Below are 17,693 nucleotides of genomic sequence, written 5' to 3' on the forward strand. Positions count from 1 at the left end.
TCCTCCGCGCCCAGCCCGGCCCCAAAGCCTCGCTGCAAGGTTTATTGTGCCTCATCTTTCCCTTTCACTTCCTGTTTTTTCCCCTCGCACTACAGCAGCATTGAGTGCCGCACTGCAGTAGAGCCGTAAATACCTTTAACAGCTGCCTGCCAACCGAAGGGTGAAATACTGTCTTTGTTCCGATTTTTTTTTCTGCCCCCAGCGCTCATAAAACACCCCGTGAGAAATATATTTGTTTGGGAAAAGAGAAACATTATTGGGACATAAACGAATCGGTGGGATTAGCGGTTCTTAAGAGCACAAAACCAATGTGTATTTTCTTTTCTTAGTCTTACTGGGTTTTTCGGGTCCACAGGTCGCATTGCTTCCCCCCTTGCAGCACCCCCCTGCCAGACTCGGGGAGCCGAGGCTACCCTTCTCCTCCAGGCAACTTTCCGCGGCTAAGCGGGACCCCAGCCTGACTACTTCCGAAATGGCAGTCGGCGCCAGCAATACCTGAGTATTGCCAGGGAGCGCGAGCTGCAATTTCCTGGTTGTTATTTTTTGTTGTTGTTCTATTACAGCCCCTACGTCAGTAAAGTATAGGTTAGGAATCGTCTGTTTCCTTTAAAAAAAAAAAAAAAAAAAAAAAAAAAAAAGATGAGTAATAAATTCTGTTAACCACGGTGAAAAAAAAAAATGAAGCAGGTGTGAGAAATCTGAATGCGAAAACTGTATTCCACAATTTTCAGCGCACATGCACATATACAGACATACAGGCTCTCTATATGTATTTATACAAATATAAATAACAATGTGATCTCCATATATGTCGTATATACATAGATATGTGCATAAAGGCGTTGTTAGGAATAGACACACATAGGCATATTTAAGAGCATACACATACGTATGTGTGTTTTAATGTTAATGAAAGGAATGAAAGGAAAAAAAAAAAAGGAAAAAAAAAAAAAGAGAGAGAGAGAGAGAAGGACAAAAGGAAGGAAGACGTTTAGGAGGGGAAAAAAGAAGCCAAACACCCACATAAACTAGTGGGATCGTAAATGCGTGTGTGTATCCGTATGTGTCAACATGTGGACACACACGCACACCAGAATTCGTTAGAACACCCTGCTTTCGTTTTCTTGTTTTCCCGCAGGCTACGAATAATTTGAAAAGCGCTGAAGGACAGGATTTTTCGAAATTTTTGGAGAGATTTATTATCAAGCAGCTATAATTACTGTGTCACCTAGGAGGTATTCAGAGGCTGATACCTAATGCAATACATACTTTCCAAGTTACTCTCGAAGACTGGTGCTGTGTTGCAAACGATTCCTCCCAAATAATCCCCAAATCCTGCAGCAGCGCGGGGCGGTCAGCTAGCGCAGACTGCGAGAGCAGGAGGGAAAGGCACCCCATCGCTTAGCCTGGCTCTGGCTCTGCTTTTGCAAGCAGAATAGGTGCTCGGGGGTGGATTAAAGAAGAATTTCCCCCGTGGCTTCAAAATATGTATGAGGGACAGGCTCCACGCCTTTCCACACTCCTTGGGTATGGTTTAATCAAGGCATAATTTAATTTTGCTTTACCGTTAAATAAGTGGCTGCCTTTGAGGTAAATGGCGATTTGGTAAATTCCTCCAGTGCAATGGCATGGTGCGTTTCTGTCATCGACCAACGCTGTGAGCGCTGAATACAAGGCAGCGGATTTTCTACGGCGGACTAACATTTTAAAAGCGGAGATATACAATATAATGTATATATATATATAAAGATAAAGAATTTATAGAGGCACTTTCAAAATAATATAATTCAGGGTGTGTTCCACAGAGGTGTACCCACGTACAGACACACGCAGGCAGCGGGTGCACACACACGGATAGGCAAGGCGGTGCGGGACCCGCACGCGTCTGCAGACAAGGCGGACAAATCCCATCTCCCGTGCGCACCCCGGCACAAGCCCCGCGGTTTCTCGCACTCGCCCCGCTGCAGCCGCCCGGGGCTGGCGGTAGGGAAGCGGCGGCCGGGGGCAGCAGCGCCGTACTGCCGGCGGGGCGGCAGGAAGCACCTGTTCCGCTGCCAGCTTACGCCAGCGCCTTTCCTCAAAGGGCAGCCCCGGCGCGCAAATAGGGCGCAGGGCTCCAGCCCAGCAGGGGAAGCACAGCCAGAGCCGAGGGGCCTCCCGCTGGAGGATGCGCCCTGCAGCCAGCCCTGCGCTGCCCTGCGCGGGGCCGCGGCTCGCTCCGCGCCCCACCGCGCACGGCCCGGCCGGGACTGTTTGGGATAGCAGTAGCGGTAACGGCTCTAGTTGCCACCCCGCTAATGAGAATAGCGGCAGTAATAAGGGCTCCGAGGGACAGGTGACGGCGCAGGGCCGGGGGCAGGGCTCGGCGCCGTGCCCCGCTTCCCCTGCCGTGCGGGGCCGTGTGCGGGCGCGGAGCGGCGGCGGCGGCCAGCCCGTGGGGAGCCGAGTGCTTACCGCTTCGCGGCTCTGCCCGCCTGCAGAGGAGCCCGGGAGGGTCGCTGTAATCCATTTTGCGCCCGTGTAGCAATCCGAGTGGCGGAGGCAGCGGCGGGGGCACGGAGCGGCGGATGAAGCGGGGCTCCGCCGAGGAGGCGTCGCGGGGCCGGGGAGGTGTCGGGGCAGCGGCGGCGGGGCCGGCCGTGGGATGCGGGGAGCGGTGCACAGACATCACGGCGACTGCCGTACACCTCAGCGTAGACAAAGGTTAGGAAAAGAGGGGCTGAGGCTCTCTGAAGGCAGAATGCAGGGGGAAATTCGCCAGGGAAATCAGGAAAAGGCCATGAAAGCGCTCGCTGCCTGCACATGACCAGCCGCAGCCAATGACGAGCCCAAATAGGTCATAAAAAGGTCTATTACCAAGTTGTAAATTTTCTTCAAACAAAAAGGAATTTACTGCAATTCCTTGCGGATTTTGCACATACTGCTTCCCAGCGCCATGTTTCTTTCGCCTGCGCGCTGCACTTTTTTTTTTTTTTTTTTTTTTTTTTTCCCCTCCTCGGTCCCGCCTGCCCGCGGCCTGCGCGCCCCCGGAGGGGCGGCGGGGCCCCGCGGGCGCGGGCAGAGGCGCGGAGCTCCGCGGAGCAGCGGGGACAAGGCTCGCCCTCCGCGCAGCAGCCGCCAGCCCCTGGAGCCCCACGGGGGTAGGGGATAAGAGGGGGGCTCTTAACTGCCCCTCCGGTGGACCCGCTTCTTGCCCCAACGAAAGGGGGCCGTAGCCCGCCTTCCGCCCCCCCCGCGGAGCCGGGCCCCAAAAGAAAACGTGTTTCCTTTAGCGCCCACTACTGAAGCCGAAGTCGCCGCCGACCTAGAGCTAGCCTGAGCCGAGCTGATGCCGTGTCCCCACCGCGGGGTTTGGGGGTCCCCCAGGTTGCGCCGGGCGCTGTCACGGAGCGGGGACTCCCCGCAGCCTCCTCGTGCGGGGCTGCTTCCGCCTCAAAACCTCCGCGGGGCCGCTCGGACCAGGGGGAGCCACCGAGAAGGCAAAATGTAATTCGCAGAAAACACTCCGAAAAGGCTAAAACATTGTCCCATGCCCACAGGGAGTGCTCGGCTCAGTGAACGAAAATTGTGCTTGTTTCTCGCTCGTTTTTGTTTCAGAGAACAGCAAGAGCCATCCGTTGGTGCCCTCCGTGTTTGTCGTACCTGCCTGGAAAATAAAGCTAGACAAAATAAATCCTCCTAACGACTTGGGGTCTTTTAAACATGCTGTTTCAGTGAATTAGACGCCCGTGAAAATCACACCCGTGCCGCGCATCCCTTGGCCGAGGCACCGGGTGTTTTCCCCGGGGCCTCTGTAGCACTCACGGCCGCGCAGAGCTGCCCCGCGTGGGAAGGGACAAATCCTGCCCACACCCAGGGCTCCGGGTCACCGCGCTGCGGCTCTCACAGGCGGCCCCTCTCCGCCGCGACCCACACGTCTGCGGCGTTTCCCTCCCCAAAGCCCGCTGCTGGCTCCGCAGCTCGACGGCCCTTTTTTCACGGAGGGTTTGCCGGCCGCCAGGGCCAGCTCCTGCCTCGATTCTCTTTTTCTCAGCAGGACTCCGCGTAAAAACGAGGGAGAGATTCGTCTGCCAGGCTACGGGCGGGAAATACCTTTATAAGTACATAAAAATCTCCTTTTTTTTGGCAAAACAAAACAAAACAAAACAAAACAAAAAAGATAGGGACAGTCCCCGTTACCACTAGGCCCTTACAAACGATGTGCACACCCCAGTGCTTGTTTGTGGCTGCGTGGCTGCGTTCCCAGTCGGCCCTGGGAAAGCAACGCTAACGGAAACTTCGTCAGGAATATTTTAATTTCGTTCTCTTTGTCTGGAAATTAAAAACAACCACGGCAGCAGCTCTTTCCCGAGCAAACGTTAGCCCGGGAAATGGAGGGGGGGACGCGGAGGGCTCCGTTCCGCCTCTCCCCGAGCCTCCACCACCACGGCGGCGGAGGACGGAGGCTGGGAGGCCCCGGGAGGCGACGTGCCGGTGCCGCCGGTGCGGGAATTATTCCGAAAGGGCAGCCTGCTGCAGTGCCAGGCGGTTTCCTTACAGCCAGATCCACATCCTTCTCGGACACTAGGGGTACCGGCGCACTTATGCAAATTCATGCAGCAAAATGTTTACTTCACGGCTTTGCCGCAGTTTCCACGCGTTTACAAGCTTTAAGCAATTACGCGATTAAAATAAAACCAGAACAATAACTCCGCTTGCTTCTGCCTCCCTCTAGAGCTGGCGCTTCGCAGGAATTGAAGCGTGCCTTGCTGGGCAGCAGAGAGCAGGGAGGCGAAGGGGAACGCAATGAACCAAGCCCGCTGTATAAAACCCAAACACGGGCCAGACAGCCCCGGCCATTTCGGTGGTGTGGGGACCCTGCAGGGGCAGGGAGGCTGCCGGTGTCCCCGGGGGAGCGGGCGGTGGGTGAAGGGCCGGGGAGGACTGGCTAGGGCCCCGGCTTCGTGCCTGCTCCGACGGGGATCAGCGCTCTTGCTTCTCGGGCAGATAGCCCGAGTTTGTCGCATGTCGCACCGCGTTCCTGCGCTTCCCTCCAGACAGCCATCGCTCTCTGGAGCCATGAGGCGCCGGGGAAAAAGCGACGCCGAAATCTTGGGGGGGCTCATCCCCTCCGCCTGCTGTTTCCCGAAGGCTGCTCCCGGCCGCCCCGTCAGACAGTGCGATCTGCCCGACCCCGCCGCGAGCAAGAGGGAGGGGACGGAAGAAAAGGGGGGATAAATGAAAGCGCTCTGCTGCTCAGAGCGGATTTCTCCTCCTGTGGCTGCGGAAACCGCTCCGGGCGCGGCGGCAGGGTCTGCCCCTGGGCTCGGCTTCCCCTCACTCGCGTGAGGCAGCAGCAAAATGCACCCACCCGGGGCCGCAACGTCGGAGGAATGCCCTTTTCTGTATTTACGCCTGCTTTGGGACCGCAAACCTTTCCAGCTCCCGAACCCCCCCCCCCACGCAAGGCCACAACCACATTGCTCTTCTCTGCTCGCCCGCCCCCCGTGGGGGAGGCTGGGCCCGGCTTGGCTGACGGGCCTCGCCGGGCCGGGAGCCCCCCACGGGTGGGGGCCGCGGCTGAGCCCCTCGAAGCCGGCCAGGCCCCGGGGGGTCCCGCTGCTGCCCCCCTTCCTTCCCCCCCGGGCTGGCAGCGTGCACGGCGCCGCGGGGGCGTGGGCCGCGCTGCTTGGCACGAAAGCAAGGCCCAGGGGCACGCGTCGGGGGGGTCCAGGGCCGACACGGAGCGTGGGGTCACCCACGGAAGGAGCGCGGGTCGTGGTCCTCATGTCCGTCAGACCCGTCACCTCCACGTCCCTGACAAGCCGGTGGCCAGGGGGGTGCGCAGGGACCCCGCCCAGGGCTGGGGGCCAAGGCAGGGCTTGGACTGGAAGGGGCCGTTTCCATCACCTCCCAAATTTCCAGTGTGAGAAGAAAGACAGGGGAAATGCGGATGGGATTATCCCAGAGGCTCCGGCGCTTGTTGGAGAAGTGAATTGCAGAAAGGATGTCAGGAAGCCTGTCGAATTTATATTTGAATAAATTTGGTTTATTTTAATCAAATATCAATAGTAGAAGATTTATATATTTCTAAGATCTTTTATTCAAATTTATTAAATTTATTTAATTTACTCAACATTAGATAAGAACAAGAATTAAAATAGTACGAGTGCACTTGTCTTGATTAATAAAGCATTGCTAAATGTCTCGCTTATTGGTATTTGTCATTGGAAATTTATGTCGATTCCCGCAATAACCGTCTTTTAATATTGCAAAAAAATAATATATATTTATATATATATATCATTAGAAATGTATTGCTACAAACTCTGTATCAAATTTCCAAAAAAAAAAAAAAAAAAGGGACTAGATGAACTGTTAAATCTAGAGATTGTTCCGGGAACGGTTAAGACCAAGACGCAACAAAACCGCAAGCACCGAAGCACCCGAAGCAGGGGGACGTCAGGCGGAGGACACGGGGTCACTCGTCCCCCGCAGGACTTTGTCCAGGGGGACACGGGGCCGAGATGTCTCGGGCTGTGGCGCTCGTTATTTCGATAGCCTTTCTCCAAGGCTTTTAGGGCAAAATTTAATTCGTCTGGCCTTCTGCTCTGTCTTCTTCCAGATCATGTGCTTCCTTTTTGGCCTCCCCTTCCTTTCCCTCCTGTCTGGAAGCGGGGAATTTGTCCTTGTTGTTCTCCTTTTTCCATTTCATCCTTCTGTTCTGAAACCAGATCTTTACCTGCCTCTCGGTGAGTCCTAGTGCGTGGGACACCTCGATCCTTCTCTTCCTGGTCAGATAGGGGTTAAAAAGGAACTCCTTTTCCAGCTCTAGAGTCTGGAATCGGCTGTATGTTTGTCTTCCTCTCCTCCTACCCGGCGCTGCTGTTTAAAACAAAAACACAGGATTTTGGGGGTTGGTGCTGTCGTTCAAAGCACGGCGTTCAGCAGCGGGCCGGGCAGCCAGAGTTCGGGCCCCTCCACAAATCCCTCGAGAGAAGCGGCATGGAGACGCGGGGCGAAAGCAGACCGCGGAGGACCCGGAGGAGCCCAGAGCCATACAGACGGGCGCAGGAAAAATAATAATAATAATAATAATAAAAAGACCCTCAAAGCCCAGCCACGCCGATGCATCAGGCGCCTTCAGAGGTGGCGGGGCCGAGTTTAGGGGGCACCTTTCTGCTATCTGGCAGCTGCCCCCCTCCCTCAAGCCTCCTGCCTTGCCGTGCGTGTCAGCTGCGCCCGGGTGCCTGGGAGGCGAGTTTTGCGGGCTGCTCTCGGGTGGCAGCCGCCTTCCCGGAGGCTTCTGTTTGCTCCCTGTCTTATTTTATTATCACGAGCCGTCGCGGTTACAGGAGTCGCGGAGAGAGAGGCAGGGAGAGAGGGAGGCAGAGGCAGAGAGCGGGAGGCAGGGGGAAAGAAGCGGGAGGAGGAAAAGAAAAGTTTCGAACTCAGACGTGAGATGGAAGCAAATTTTGACTGCGTCCAACCTTGTGGTCTCATCCAGGGAAACATTTGAGCAGGAGACGAGCTCTGATTTAAGTGGTCTGGTTCCTCGCCAATATTAGCACTGGACGATTTACAGTCAGGATATTGTACCAGCTCGGCCTCTTGCTGTGTCGTAAAAATCTGCTGTCTCTGTAAGTTATCGTATCCGTAAAATTTAGCGGGCTCCCCGTGACAGGTAACCCCGCTGCAGGGGGCAGGAGGCGGAGGCGCGGCAGGGGGAGGAGGAGGCGGCTGGTAGGCGGCCGTGGGGCTCCCCCCGGCCGGCTGGTAAAAGTCCGCGGCCGCTCCGCCGCCGCCCCCCGCCCCGCCGGCCGCGGGCTGCGGGAAGCCGGCGGCGGCCCCGCCGTTCCCGTAGAGCAGGGCGGCGGCGGCGGCGGCGGCGGCGTGGCGGCCGCTCACCTCGGGCGAGAAGTGGCAGTCGTAGTACGGGGGGCTGAGCGGCTCCCCCGCCGCCGCCGCCGCCGCCGCCGCTGCCGCCGCCGCCGCCGCCGCCGCCTTGTACTTGGAGTAGAGCGGGTTGACAAAGTAGGAGCTCATCGGGGAGGGGGCAGCGGCCGGCGGGGGCGCGGGCGCGGGCACGGGGCGCTGCTCCCCCCCGCCGCAGCCGCCGCCGCCGCCGCCGGTGCCTCTACGCCGCGCTCATGGTGCCGCCGCCGCCGCTAGCCCGTGCGCTCCCCTCTCCTGCTCTCCGTGTATGCGGTGACCAGGACTGGAATATAATCGCTCCCAAAATGACCTGCCTCACTGCTTTTACTATTTCCTATTAGGCACACAGCAGCCCGCGCACGCACACACACACACACACACGCACGCACGCACACGCTCATGAGCTCAGGGGGGACTTTTGGCTTCAGTTTACATGTGCCGCTCCTCAGGCAAGAAAAAAACCCGGCCCGGCCCTGCCCGGATCCACCCCAGCCGCGGCGCCCCCGCTCCCCCCGCCGGTGCGCGCTCGCCAGGAGCCGCCGGTCCCCCGCCGCGCGGGGCGAGGCTCCGCGCAGATGCCGCGCGATAACCGCGGGCGCGCTGCCCGGGGCGTCGCCGCCCGTCCCGCCGAGGCCGAGCCGGCGGGGGAGCCGCGGCCAGGAGGCCGGGAGGCTGCGAGGGCGGCCCGGGGGTCCCGGTGCGGGAGGGCGGCAGCTCGCAGGGGCAGGGGCCCTCCGGGTCATTTCCTCGCAGGCGAGCGGAGTGCTGGGAAATGAGATGCACATTTACCCTTGACGCCGTGCACGCATGGCTGAGGCTGCAGGTTAATTGATACTTAATGGAAATCATGCCTATGAATATACTTTCCATCATTTCACCCTTGGAGGACGTCATTACCGAGGCAGAGAGAGGGAGGAAGAAAGGCGTGTGGGTGAGCGGTCAGCTCCGCTCGGGGACGCCGTCCGAGGGAAACAGGCGAGCCCGGCTCCCGGGGATGGAGGAAGGAAGGAAGGAGGGAAGGAAGGAAGGAGCGAAGGCGCTGCCCACCGGGCTCGCTGCGGGCCCCCGCGGGGGGAGCACGGCCGGGCGCTGAGCGCTGCCTTCGGCCTGCGCCGCGCTGGAGGCTCGGGGAAGGAGGCCCGGGAGGCTGCGCAGGCCCCACTGCCCGGGTCCGAGGAGCACCGTCTTCCCCGTCCCCTCTTCACAACACTTCTGGCGGACCGCTCTTCCTGCAGCGGGAACCAGCTTTTTTTAAGGGCAGACACCCCCAGGAGCTCGAGTCCGCCCTGCTTTGAACAGAGACGAAAAATGTAGGTGAAATCTAATACGGGCTCCACCAGAGCCACGTGTGACCGTCTGGTGTGAATTGACAAAAATATTTGTGGTTACATAAAAGACATCGCAGGCTCCTTCCCCATCACACCCCGCCGCCCCCACCCCCGCCCCATGTCCGAGGCCCTCGTCGTGCTGCTCTTTTTGTCTCGGCGGCCGGCCTGGGTCCCTCCACATGAGCAGGGATTTACGGAGGCCGGTAAAGGCCTCTCGGCCGTGGTGAGGCTGTGCCGGGCCCAGCGAGGGCACAGTGACGCCCCCCGCCCGGCCCAGCGAGGCCCGAGGCGCAGGAACCCCCGTGCCCTAGGTTTTGGGGCCCAGAGCGGCGCGGTGCCCAAATGCTCTCCCCAACGAGGCCGCTCTGCGCTGACACAACCCCCCCTTAACCCCACAGACAGGTTGGGGGGGGGGACGTGAGAGGCCCCGGGTGTTGGGGGTCACACGGATTTTTGGTGCTAGCGGGAAAGAACAGCGAGAGAGCAGCGCAGCGCTACCCCCCGAGGCCGGAGCAGGGGCGGCCGGGCAGGGGGGAGGCACAAAAGCACCGCCCGAGCCCTGCGCGGCGCGAGGAGGGGGGGTGGGCAGCGGCTGCTTCCGCGGCCTCCCGCAGAGCTGCGGCCAAGATTCCGCGGCCGCCCCCCGCGTGCGGGTCCCGCCGGGATGCCCGGCACCGTCCCCGCGGGGCTCTGCGGAGCCGGCAGCGAAAGCGGGATCCCGGCGGGGGGTGCGCGCAGCGCTGCGCGGGGCGCGGAGCGGTGCGGAGCGGCGGGGCGCGGCACCGCGCCTAGGGTGGAGCGCGCGCGCCCTCTGGCGGCGCGCGGCGGCAGGCACAGGGGACAGGGACAGGGACAGGGGGACAGTGACAAGGACAGGGACAGGGGAAAGGGACAGGGGCACAGGGACACAGGGACAGGGACGCAGGGACAGGGGACAGGCGGCCCCACTGCGGCCTCAGCCCCGCCGCTAAGGGGGGTCCGCCAGAACCAGGAGGGCGCCGCTGCCGCCGCCAGAGATCGGCGCGGTGTTATGTTCGCCTCTCGACGAGCTCGGTCACGAGCAGCTTTTCCTTTCCTTTCCTTTCCTTTCCTTTCCTTTCCTTTCCTTTCCTTTCCTTTCCTTTCCTTTCCTTTCCTTTCCTTTCCTTTCCTTTCCTTTCCTTTCCTTTCCTTTCCTTTCCTTTCCTTTCCTTTCCTTTCCTTTCCTTTCCTTTCCTTTCCTTTCCTTTCCTTTCCTTTCCTTTCCTTTCCTTTCCTTTCCTTTCCTTTCCTTTCCTTTCCTTTCCTTTCCTTTCCTTTCCTTTCCTTTCCTTTCCTTTCCTTTCCTTTCCTTTCCTTTCCTTTCCTTTCCTTTTTGGTTTTGCTTTTATTCCTTTTTTTTTGTTTGTTTTGTTTTTTTGTTTTTTTCTTTTGGGAGGGGGTGGTGGTGGTTGTGGTGTCTGTCGGAGTTTCCAGTGCCATTTTCTCAGCACATTTCGGTGACCCTCTTTTAATTTTTTGCCAGTGCTATAATTAACTACATACAAAGAATGCGCCTCGTTTACACATGGCAGCCAGCAGAGACGCCTGAGCTTTGAAGACCGCTGCTATCGCGTTTTCGATCATGTTTCCCCACATATTACACCACGAATACTCCATGTGTGGTAGTTTCAGAGCTCTCCGTTTTTGTCTTGAACATGTTATTTTGTTTGCCCGTGCGTTTATGTATCTAAAGATTGATTTATGTAAACGAAAGTAAAGATGAATCTTTGTTTACCCCCGCTCCATCACACATGCCTGTGAATTATTCGGGATAATGTGTGTGCGTGTGCACGCGACTGTGCATATGTACAAACATACATTAACACAACCAACGGGTAGGGATTAAATTATTGTTTAGTTTGACACTAAAAGCGATTTACATGGAGGAACTGCGCGTTGACGTTCGAGACGTTTCATTTTCTTTCTGCCATTTTGAAATAAGCACACATAGTATCAGAAGCAAGTAAAAGAAAAAGAAAAGGAAAAAAAAATGAAAATATACTAGATAAAAATACGTCATAGTGCCTGAGATAAAATATTAAAAGGAAATGATGTGGGCTTGGTGACAATTTCTTAGCAGAGCCTCTGCTAGAACCAACCTAACAGTGCTCAGTGGCAAGAATATAGTTTATGTGTTGTTATCTGTAAATCACACACATACAGACCGGTTATTTTCGAAAATATGAACGCTAAGATGGTAGGATTCAGCACGGTAGAATATTCAACAAAATACATTTCCACTAATCAGTGGACTTGGTAAAATCTGTTTCGTGACCTTCGTGTCTTTTTTGAGACTGTTGCCTTGGCCCAACGCTGACGTGTTGAAATTTATAGTCCAAGATTTTAAGACCTAGTTTGTCTGCATTTTTGGCTTTTTTTTTCCTCTAACAAACACAAACATCAAAATAAGGTGGTTTCAAAGAAAAGCGCCATAGCATATCGTAAACTCATTAGGTCCAGACGTCTAGCCATCTCAATGGTTTTATTATACCACGGTTCTTCCTGTTTTAAAAGAATTATAGGTATCTTCTCGACAATAGATGGGAAGCAATGCAACACCTTTTCCTGGCACTACATGTTTTTTGCCTTTTTTTTTTTTTTTTTTTTTTTTTTTAGAGAGAGAGAGGTAGAAAACATTAAACGCGAGGTCTCTCGGCTCTCCCCTTAATCTTGAATTAACCGAACTGCTCGTAAATATTTACGGGTCCTTCATTTTAATGGTTGCTCTTTAAACAAAGCATTTTTTACAATGAACTTCATCTCAATTATCTTGATAAAGCCATGTGTGTTTATAAATGTTGAAGGCATGAGACGTGCTGCGAAATGATCTTTCGCCAATATCGCTGCAGGTTTGGAAGTAGCCTGGTCCCTCCAGAGCTTCCCAACCTCCAAATTAAAGAGCTCGGAGATCAGAAACGGCAAAAAAAAAAAAAAAAAAAAAAAAAAAAAAAAAAAAAAAAAAAGGAAAACAAAACAAGAACTGTTTGGGCAAATAAGCGCCGTTTGGCTTATTCGGAGGAGCGGTGCGGAAATCTTTCCTAAATGACCCCCAGAGCTCCCCGAGCGAGCCCGAAGGCCGCGCACAAAGCCAGCAAAGAGGCGGGCGCACCCGGCCGAGCCCCTGGAGCCAGGGGAGCTTTCCCCCGGCCCGGGGCTGGCAGCGGGGCCGCCGTGCCCGCAGCAGCGCGGAGCGGTGCGGAGAAGAGCGGCAAGGCCGGCGGGAGGGAGGCGCGGGGCTGTGCGGGGCTTTGCGGACAGGGCAGGGCGAGGGACGCACAGATTTCTGCTCCGAGCGCAGCGCTTTTCGTTCGCAGCCTTTATTTTGTAATAGCGGACAACAGTTACAGCAGGTCGGGAGGCAGAGACGTGGTGGGTAGTACAGCATTTACCGGGGTCGGGAGCGGCAGCGAGCCGGGGGACCGAGAAACGTGAGGCCTATTGCGAACGGCTTCGGGTCTGAGACAACCTCCTAACAGTGCACTAAAAGGGGGGGGGGGGTCTTTCGTGGCCTCTCTGTGGCATCTATTGCGAAGGAGCGCAATTCAGACCTAGAAAGCAGAGGGTCGGGGTAAGGTTTCCTTTTAATAACTCGTGGACGACACAACACCCCCACTGATTGAAGCGACTGTAATTTAATATATATCTTGTTACCATAATTATAGTTATTTTCCTTACCTTTATTTTGGCAAAGTAACTACCTAGACTACATCACTTTTAAGAAACATGTCAAACATTTAACATCAGATAAAGTTCCCAAAGCTAACGTGCACTCACAACATCATCAACCAAACGGTCTGGGAAGGAGGAGGGGGGGATGAAGCGACTCTGCAAAACACGTTGGCGAGCAAGACAAAATTTCCCAAAATACCTGACATAGACCACGTTTCACTTCTATCTAAAAAAGACCAGATTGATTTAAAGTTCCTGGGGGGGGGGGGGGGGGGGCGCGGGAGGAGGAGGAGAAACGTATGCGGGGCTGAGGGGGGCAGGGGAAGCATAAAACCCAACCAAACCGAGATTAAAACATAAAAAAAAAAAATCTCCCAAAGCCCCAAACTCAAAACTAAAGCAATATTCCCCAGCTGCATTTCTACCCCAGCGTTAGTCTCCTTTATTGCCTTTCTCCTTGTTCATCTTTTTCATTTTCATTCTTCTGTTCTGAAACCAGATTTTGACCTGTCTCTCTGTGAGATTTAAAATCCTAGCTACTTCGTAACGGCGATCTCGGGTGAGGTACATGTTAAAGAGAAATTCCTTTTCCAGTTCCAGAGTTTGATACTTTGTGTAGGGACAACGCTTTTTCCTTGTTGAACGAGCGTGGATCCAGTTTGCTGCAGGGTTATCTGAAAGAAGGGAGGTATATGGGGGGGGGGGGGGGGAGAAAGGTCGTTAAATTAATTTAACGAAGGATGGACTGTTTTCACAACTTTGGAGGAATTATCATAAAAGCCTTAATGCCCCAGTCTGTTTACTGTACAAATGATGTCTTGATGGTAGGTGGTTATGTGGAGTCTTTTATGGGTGCTTGTTGCTGCTTGCGCTGGGGTAGGCGTCTAGACGTTTTTATAGGTTAGTAAAACTATCAGTTTTGCACATTCGAGCCTTACAGGTTTCGGCAATAAATCAAAGGGGCAATTTCTTTCTTTCTTTCTTTCTTTCTTTCTTTCTTTCTCTCCCTCTCTCCCTGCCTCTCTCCTTGCCTCTCTCCCCCTCACTCTCTCTCCTTTTTTTTACTTACTTGGGTCAAGTTGCTGCTGTTTCTCCTCCTTCAGATCGCTGCTCGGGCTGGGGTTGTGGCTGCAGGCGGCGGGGTCCTTGGAGCTGCTGGCAGCCGCCTTCTCCCGGGGCTCCTGGAGGAAGGAGCTGCACGTGTACTCGGGCACACCGATCCCCTGGGACTCCCGGGACGAGGAGCACTCAGTCCTTTTGGAGGAGGAGGAGGAGGAGGAGGAAGACGAGGAGGCGGCTGCTCCCGTCTCCGGCTTTATCCCGTAGTGGCGCCCGGTGGAGGAGCCGGAGCTGGACGCGGAGCCGCCGCTGCCGCCGCCGCCGCCGCCGCCGCCGCTGCCGCCGCCGCCGGCGCCGCCCGGGAAGCCCGGGAAGGGCTCGATCCAGGAGCGCACGTAGCGGCCGGCGTCGGCTGCCCCTAAGTGGGGCTGGTGCATGTAGGGGTGGTAGATGCCGGTCATTGCCGCAGACGGCTGAGGGTGAACCGTGGACCAGGAGGTGGAGAACACGGTGGATTTTGGCGCAAAGCTACAGGAGGAAAAATCTGAACTCTCTGCAACACCTGATGGCCTGGAGGTCGCACTGTGACCTCCCTGGACGAATCTACTCCCGTAAACTTCTTCGCTTTCATGGCCTATGAGAGAATCGACATAATAGTTACTTATGGTGCCACTAGACGACATTTTAGGCTCCCCTCTTAGTCATATAAAAGGTTACACTGTTAACTGTATATGATACCCTCCCTGAGAACAATCGTAGTATTTTGCAGACTGCAAGCCTCAACCATTGGTCGCGGGGCCCACGTGATCATATTTACCAATACTGCGAGTAAATCAATCCGCTAAACTGGGGCTGCTGTGATTAAAAAAAAAATCATCATCAACAACAGCACCGCACAGCGCGCCGCGCACCCGCACCGCGCCCGCACCGCGCCGGGGCCGCCCGCGCTGCCCGCTCCCCGCTGCCTCCCGCAGCCTGCCCGCAGCCTGCCCGCAGCCTGCCCGCAGCCTGCCCGCTCCCTGCCCGCTCCCTGCCCGCTGTCCTGCCTTCCCTGCCGGCCCTGCCTGCCCGCTGCCTGCCCGCTGCCTGCCCGCTGCCCGCCCTGCCCTGCCCGCCCGGGGCGCGGCGGGCGTGGCCGCGCTGGCAGCCCACGGCCGCGGCGGGCGCGGACTATTTCTTCACGTCGTCTGAGTGATTTCTGCCATTCATTTCTTAATCAACGAGAGGCAGGGTGTTTAAATAAATCCAACAGCCTTGGCTTGCTAATCACACTCCGAGCTGCTGAGGAAACCCGCTGGGAAGGGGGGATTCTTGCCTGTAAAAACAAACCATCGCAAGCTGGGACTGTAACGACTTCTCATAAAACAGGAAAATGTTACAGTAAAAGCACATTGCGGTACTTCCATATTTCAGAGCGTGTGCGGGTAGTATTATCCGTCCCCGTGCCCCCCTCCCTCGGCAGAAAGTTTCCATGGGAAGGATCCGCGTTTTAAAAGAGATGCCCATTGTGTTGTTTTAAAACAGGTGGAAGACCTCTGTAATGATTTTATGCCTTTCAATAAAAATTTTATGAGGTGTATTTGATTATAGATTAATGTGTCCCTAATAAAACGGACGGATGGGAACAGCGAAGCCTGTGTCTCCCAGCACGGCCGACGCGTGGCTGGGCGCACGCCTCTGCTGCACCCGAGAAAATTTGGGGCCGCGGAGCCCCCGGGCAGCCTGGCCGGGGGGGACCCCGAGAAGGCCCTGCAGCAGCCCCGGCCCCACTGCCTCCTCCGCCCGAGTTCAGGGGGATCGGGGCCGGCCAGCCCCGGCTGGCCACGTTCAATGCCTGCGGGAGCTTTCTGCCCGCCTCGCTTTCTCTTCCTTCTCTCCCCTCCCCGAGCCAGTCCCCCTTCCCCGAGCCACAAGATGCCCGGTTAGTATTGAAAACCAGATTACCCATGGTCTTCCGCACATTTCTGCTCTTCTGAGTGAGGGAAGGTGGCTGTGTCGGGATCTGGAGGAAACGCACACAGTTAGTGGAGAGCCCACAGCAGAGCCCGCTGAGGACACAAACAACAGCACTGCGAAAACACTTCCTACTCGCGGGCCGGTATGAGGAAGGGACTGAAATTCCTGTTTATTTAATGATTTATTACTCTCTTAGCTTGTTTTCTTCCTTTTTTTCCTTTTTATTATTTTTTTTTTCTGTTTAGTTTTTGGGCATCTCGCTCTAGCATTTTCCTTTGCATTTTCAGACTTCCCTTTTATTTTATCTAGAAGCAGGGCTTGTTGTATGGCGAGGAACTGCCCCTCGCTGCACACAGATAGAAAATGATAAAGCGGGCAGATTAGTGTGAACCTCCTTTTTTATATATGTTGAACACTTGGTATGGAGCCAGTTAATTAGTCCCCACTGTCGAAACTTCTTCGGTGATGAAGCGAGTATCTTTAAAGGAAAAATAAAAATAAAGATGGTTCAAATGTGCGCAATATCTAGAGGTGAGATTTGAGCACCGCTTTGTTGTTTGTTTTCGAAACAAGAACAAGCACTGCATACCTATGTGCTTGCGGCTCCCGCAGCTTCAAAATGGTGATGCTTTGGGCTGAGGAAAATATTCCTCTGCCCTACGAGCAAACATGAGAAAGCATTTGCTGAAATTCAATATCCGCGACAAGCGAGCAAAATGTAACGCCACCAGCTGCAACATGAGCAATATCAGTGTCACCAAGGCAGAAAACGTTGGCACTATCTTGCGCTTCATTTCTTGATTTAGCAACTGCTTAGGGGAAGACTGGGCGTTGATTGTGGGCGAGCTGTTTTCCCAGCGCAGCCAGCAGCCACGCTATTTTTCCAGTAGTGTTTGAAGGTGAAAGTATGCCCAAGTATTCACACTTCGGTTTGGTGTCATGTTCATTTGCAAGCCAGCTCTGCTCGGTATTTCTGCTCCCACCCGCTCACCCGCACCCTCTTCCTCCCCTGCCAGGACAGGGACCCTGCAAATAATATTTTTCAGCTATGCGCCGAAAGGGTTAAGAGTCGTGAAGTTCATTATCTGGACGTGTGCTACTAAAATGGAATTGCGGGAAATAAAACGAGCTCTGAGCAAACAAAAATGGTGAAGGGGCACAAAAATGGGGCTGGAGAGGCTGGTGTACTTCTGTAAGCACGCCTGGGAGCTTTCCTGCTCGCAAAAGCCCAAACTTGCCAGATGTTTGAGGGAATATTTCCCCATCCACCATCTTCTAAAGGCTCTTGAGCTGACCAAGAAGCAAACTCCTCGCATTAATTTATACCCAGCTTTGCATTTGGTATGATGTTTTTTTAAAGCAAGTAAGGACACGAAATCAAAGTCTACACATTGTAAGCAGGCAGTGACTGTTATTTTTTAAATCAACATAGGAACGTCAAATAAAATGACACACATATTGCTGACAGCTTGTGGTAGAAAGATTTTTTATCACTTACCATTTATGAGTTGATTGGATGAGGATGTCCAGTTTAGGTCATAATATTTTACTACTTTTTTTTTTCTTTCTTTCTGCCTTTTTTTTTTTTTTTTTTTTTTTTGCATTCAGTTTGTTAGACTGCGAACATCACACAACATTTTATCAATTAATCATTTGTTTACAGACACAATTATAAATAAATTAACTTTACATCATTTCCCGCCCCAGACTCCACCCCACCCCTAAAAAGAAGGGAAGGGGGAAAAA

At 54.8% G+C, this 17,693-nt stretch overlaps 3 protein-coding genes across 8 annotated transcripts in view; all 3 read right to left on the minus strand.

The window, feature by feature from the left end:
• HOXD3 (homeobox D3) overlaps positions 1-3,714 on the minus strand; it is a 29,159-nt gene extending 25,445 nt beyond the window's left edge. The window contains exon 1 of one of the 2 annotated variants that reach the window (XM_084523183.1): positions 3,305-3,714. The gene's annotated coding sequence lies outside the window, so the exon portion shown is untranslated. Of the gene's footprint in view, positions 1-2,454; positions 2,752-3,304 lie in introns of those variants that run through there. The other variant, XM_084523179.1, reaches the window with a different exon arrangement.
• A 2,335-nt stretch (positions 3,715-6,049) lies between these two features.
• On the minus strand, positions 6,050-9,066 carry HOXD8 (homeobox D8). Of its 4 annotated transcripts, none has more exons than XM_084524548.1 (3): positions 8,962-9,066; positions 7,470-8,197; positions 6,050-6,864 (listed from the first exon to the last, which is right to left on the minus strand). In XM_084524548.1, exons 2-3 carry the CDS (start codon positions 8,023-8,025, stop codon positions 6,569-6,571), a joined length of 852 nt encoding a protein of 283 aa, XP_084380674.1. In that variant the 5' UTR covers positions 8,026-8,197; positions 8,962-9,066; the 3' UTR covers positions 6,050-6,568. The 4 variants fall into 4 exon arrangements, with proteins under 4 accessions (XP_084380674.1, XP_084380676.1, XP_084380675.1 ...); XM_084524550.1 differs by lacking the exon at positions 8,962-9,066 and having other exon boundaries at positions 7,470-7,617; positions 7,888-8,589; XM_084524549.1 differs by lacking the exon at positions 8,962-9,066 and having other exon boundaries at positions 6,050-6,861; positions 7,470-8,595.
• A 3,498-nt stretch (positions 9,067-12,564) lies between these two features.
• HOXD9 (homeobox D9) lies at positions 12,565-16,072 on the minus strand. Of its 2 annotated transcripts, none has more exons than XM_084523307.1 (3): positions 15,936-16,072; positions 14,002-15,306; positions 12,565-13,606 (listed from the first exon to the last, which is right to left on the minus strand). In XM_084523307.1, exons 2-3 carry the CDS (start codon positions 14,672-14,674, stop codon positions 13,365-13,367), a joined length of 915 nt encoding a protein of 304 aa, XP_084379433.1. In that variant the 5' UTR covers positions 14,675-15,306; positions 15,936-16,072; the 3' UTR covers positions 12,565-13,364. The 2 variants fall into 2 exon arrangements, with proteins under 2 accessions (XP_084379433.1, XP_084379434.1); XM_084523308.1 differs by having other exon boundaries at positions 14,002-14,625; positions 15,936-16,067.
• Positions 16,073-17,693: the final 1,621 nt, after the last annotated feature.

The sequence above is a fragment of the Aythya ferina genome, assembly GCF_964211825.1.
Source record: "Aythya ferina genome assembly, chromosome: 6".
In the NCBI taxonomy this organism is placed as follows: Eukaryota; Metazoa; Chordata; class Aves; order Anseriformes; family Anatidae; genus Aythya; species Aythya ferina.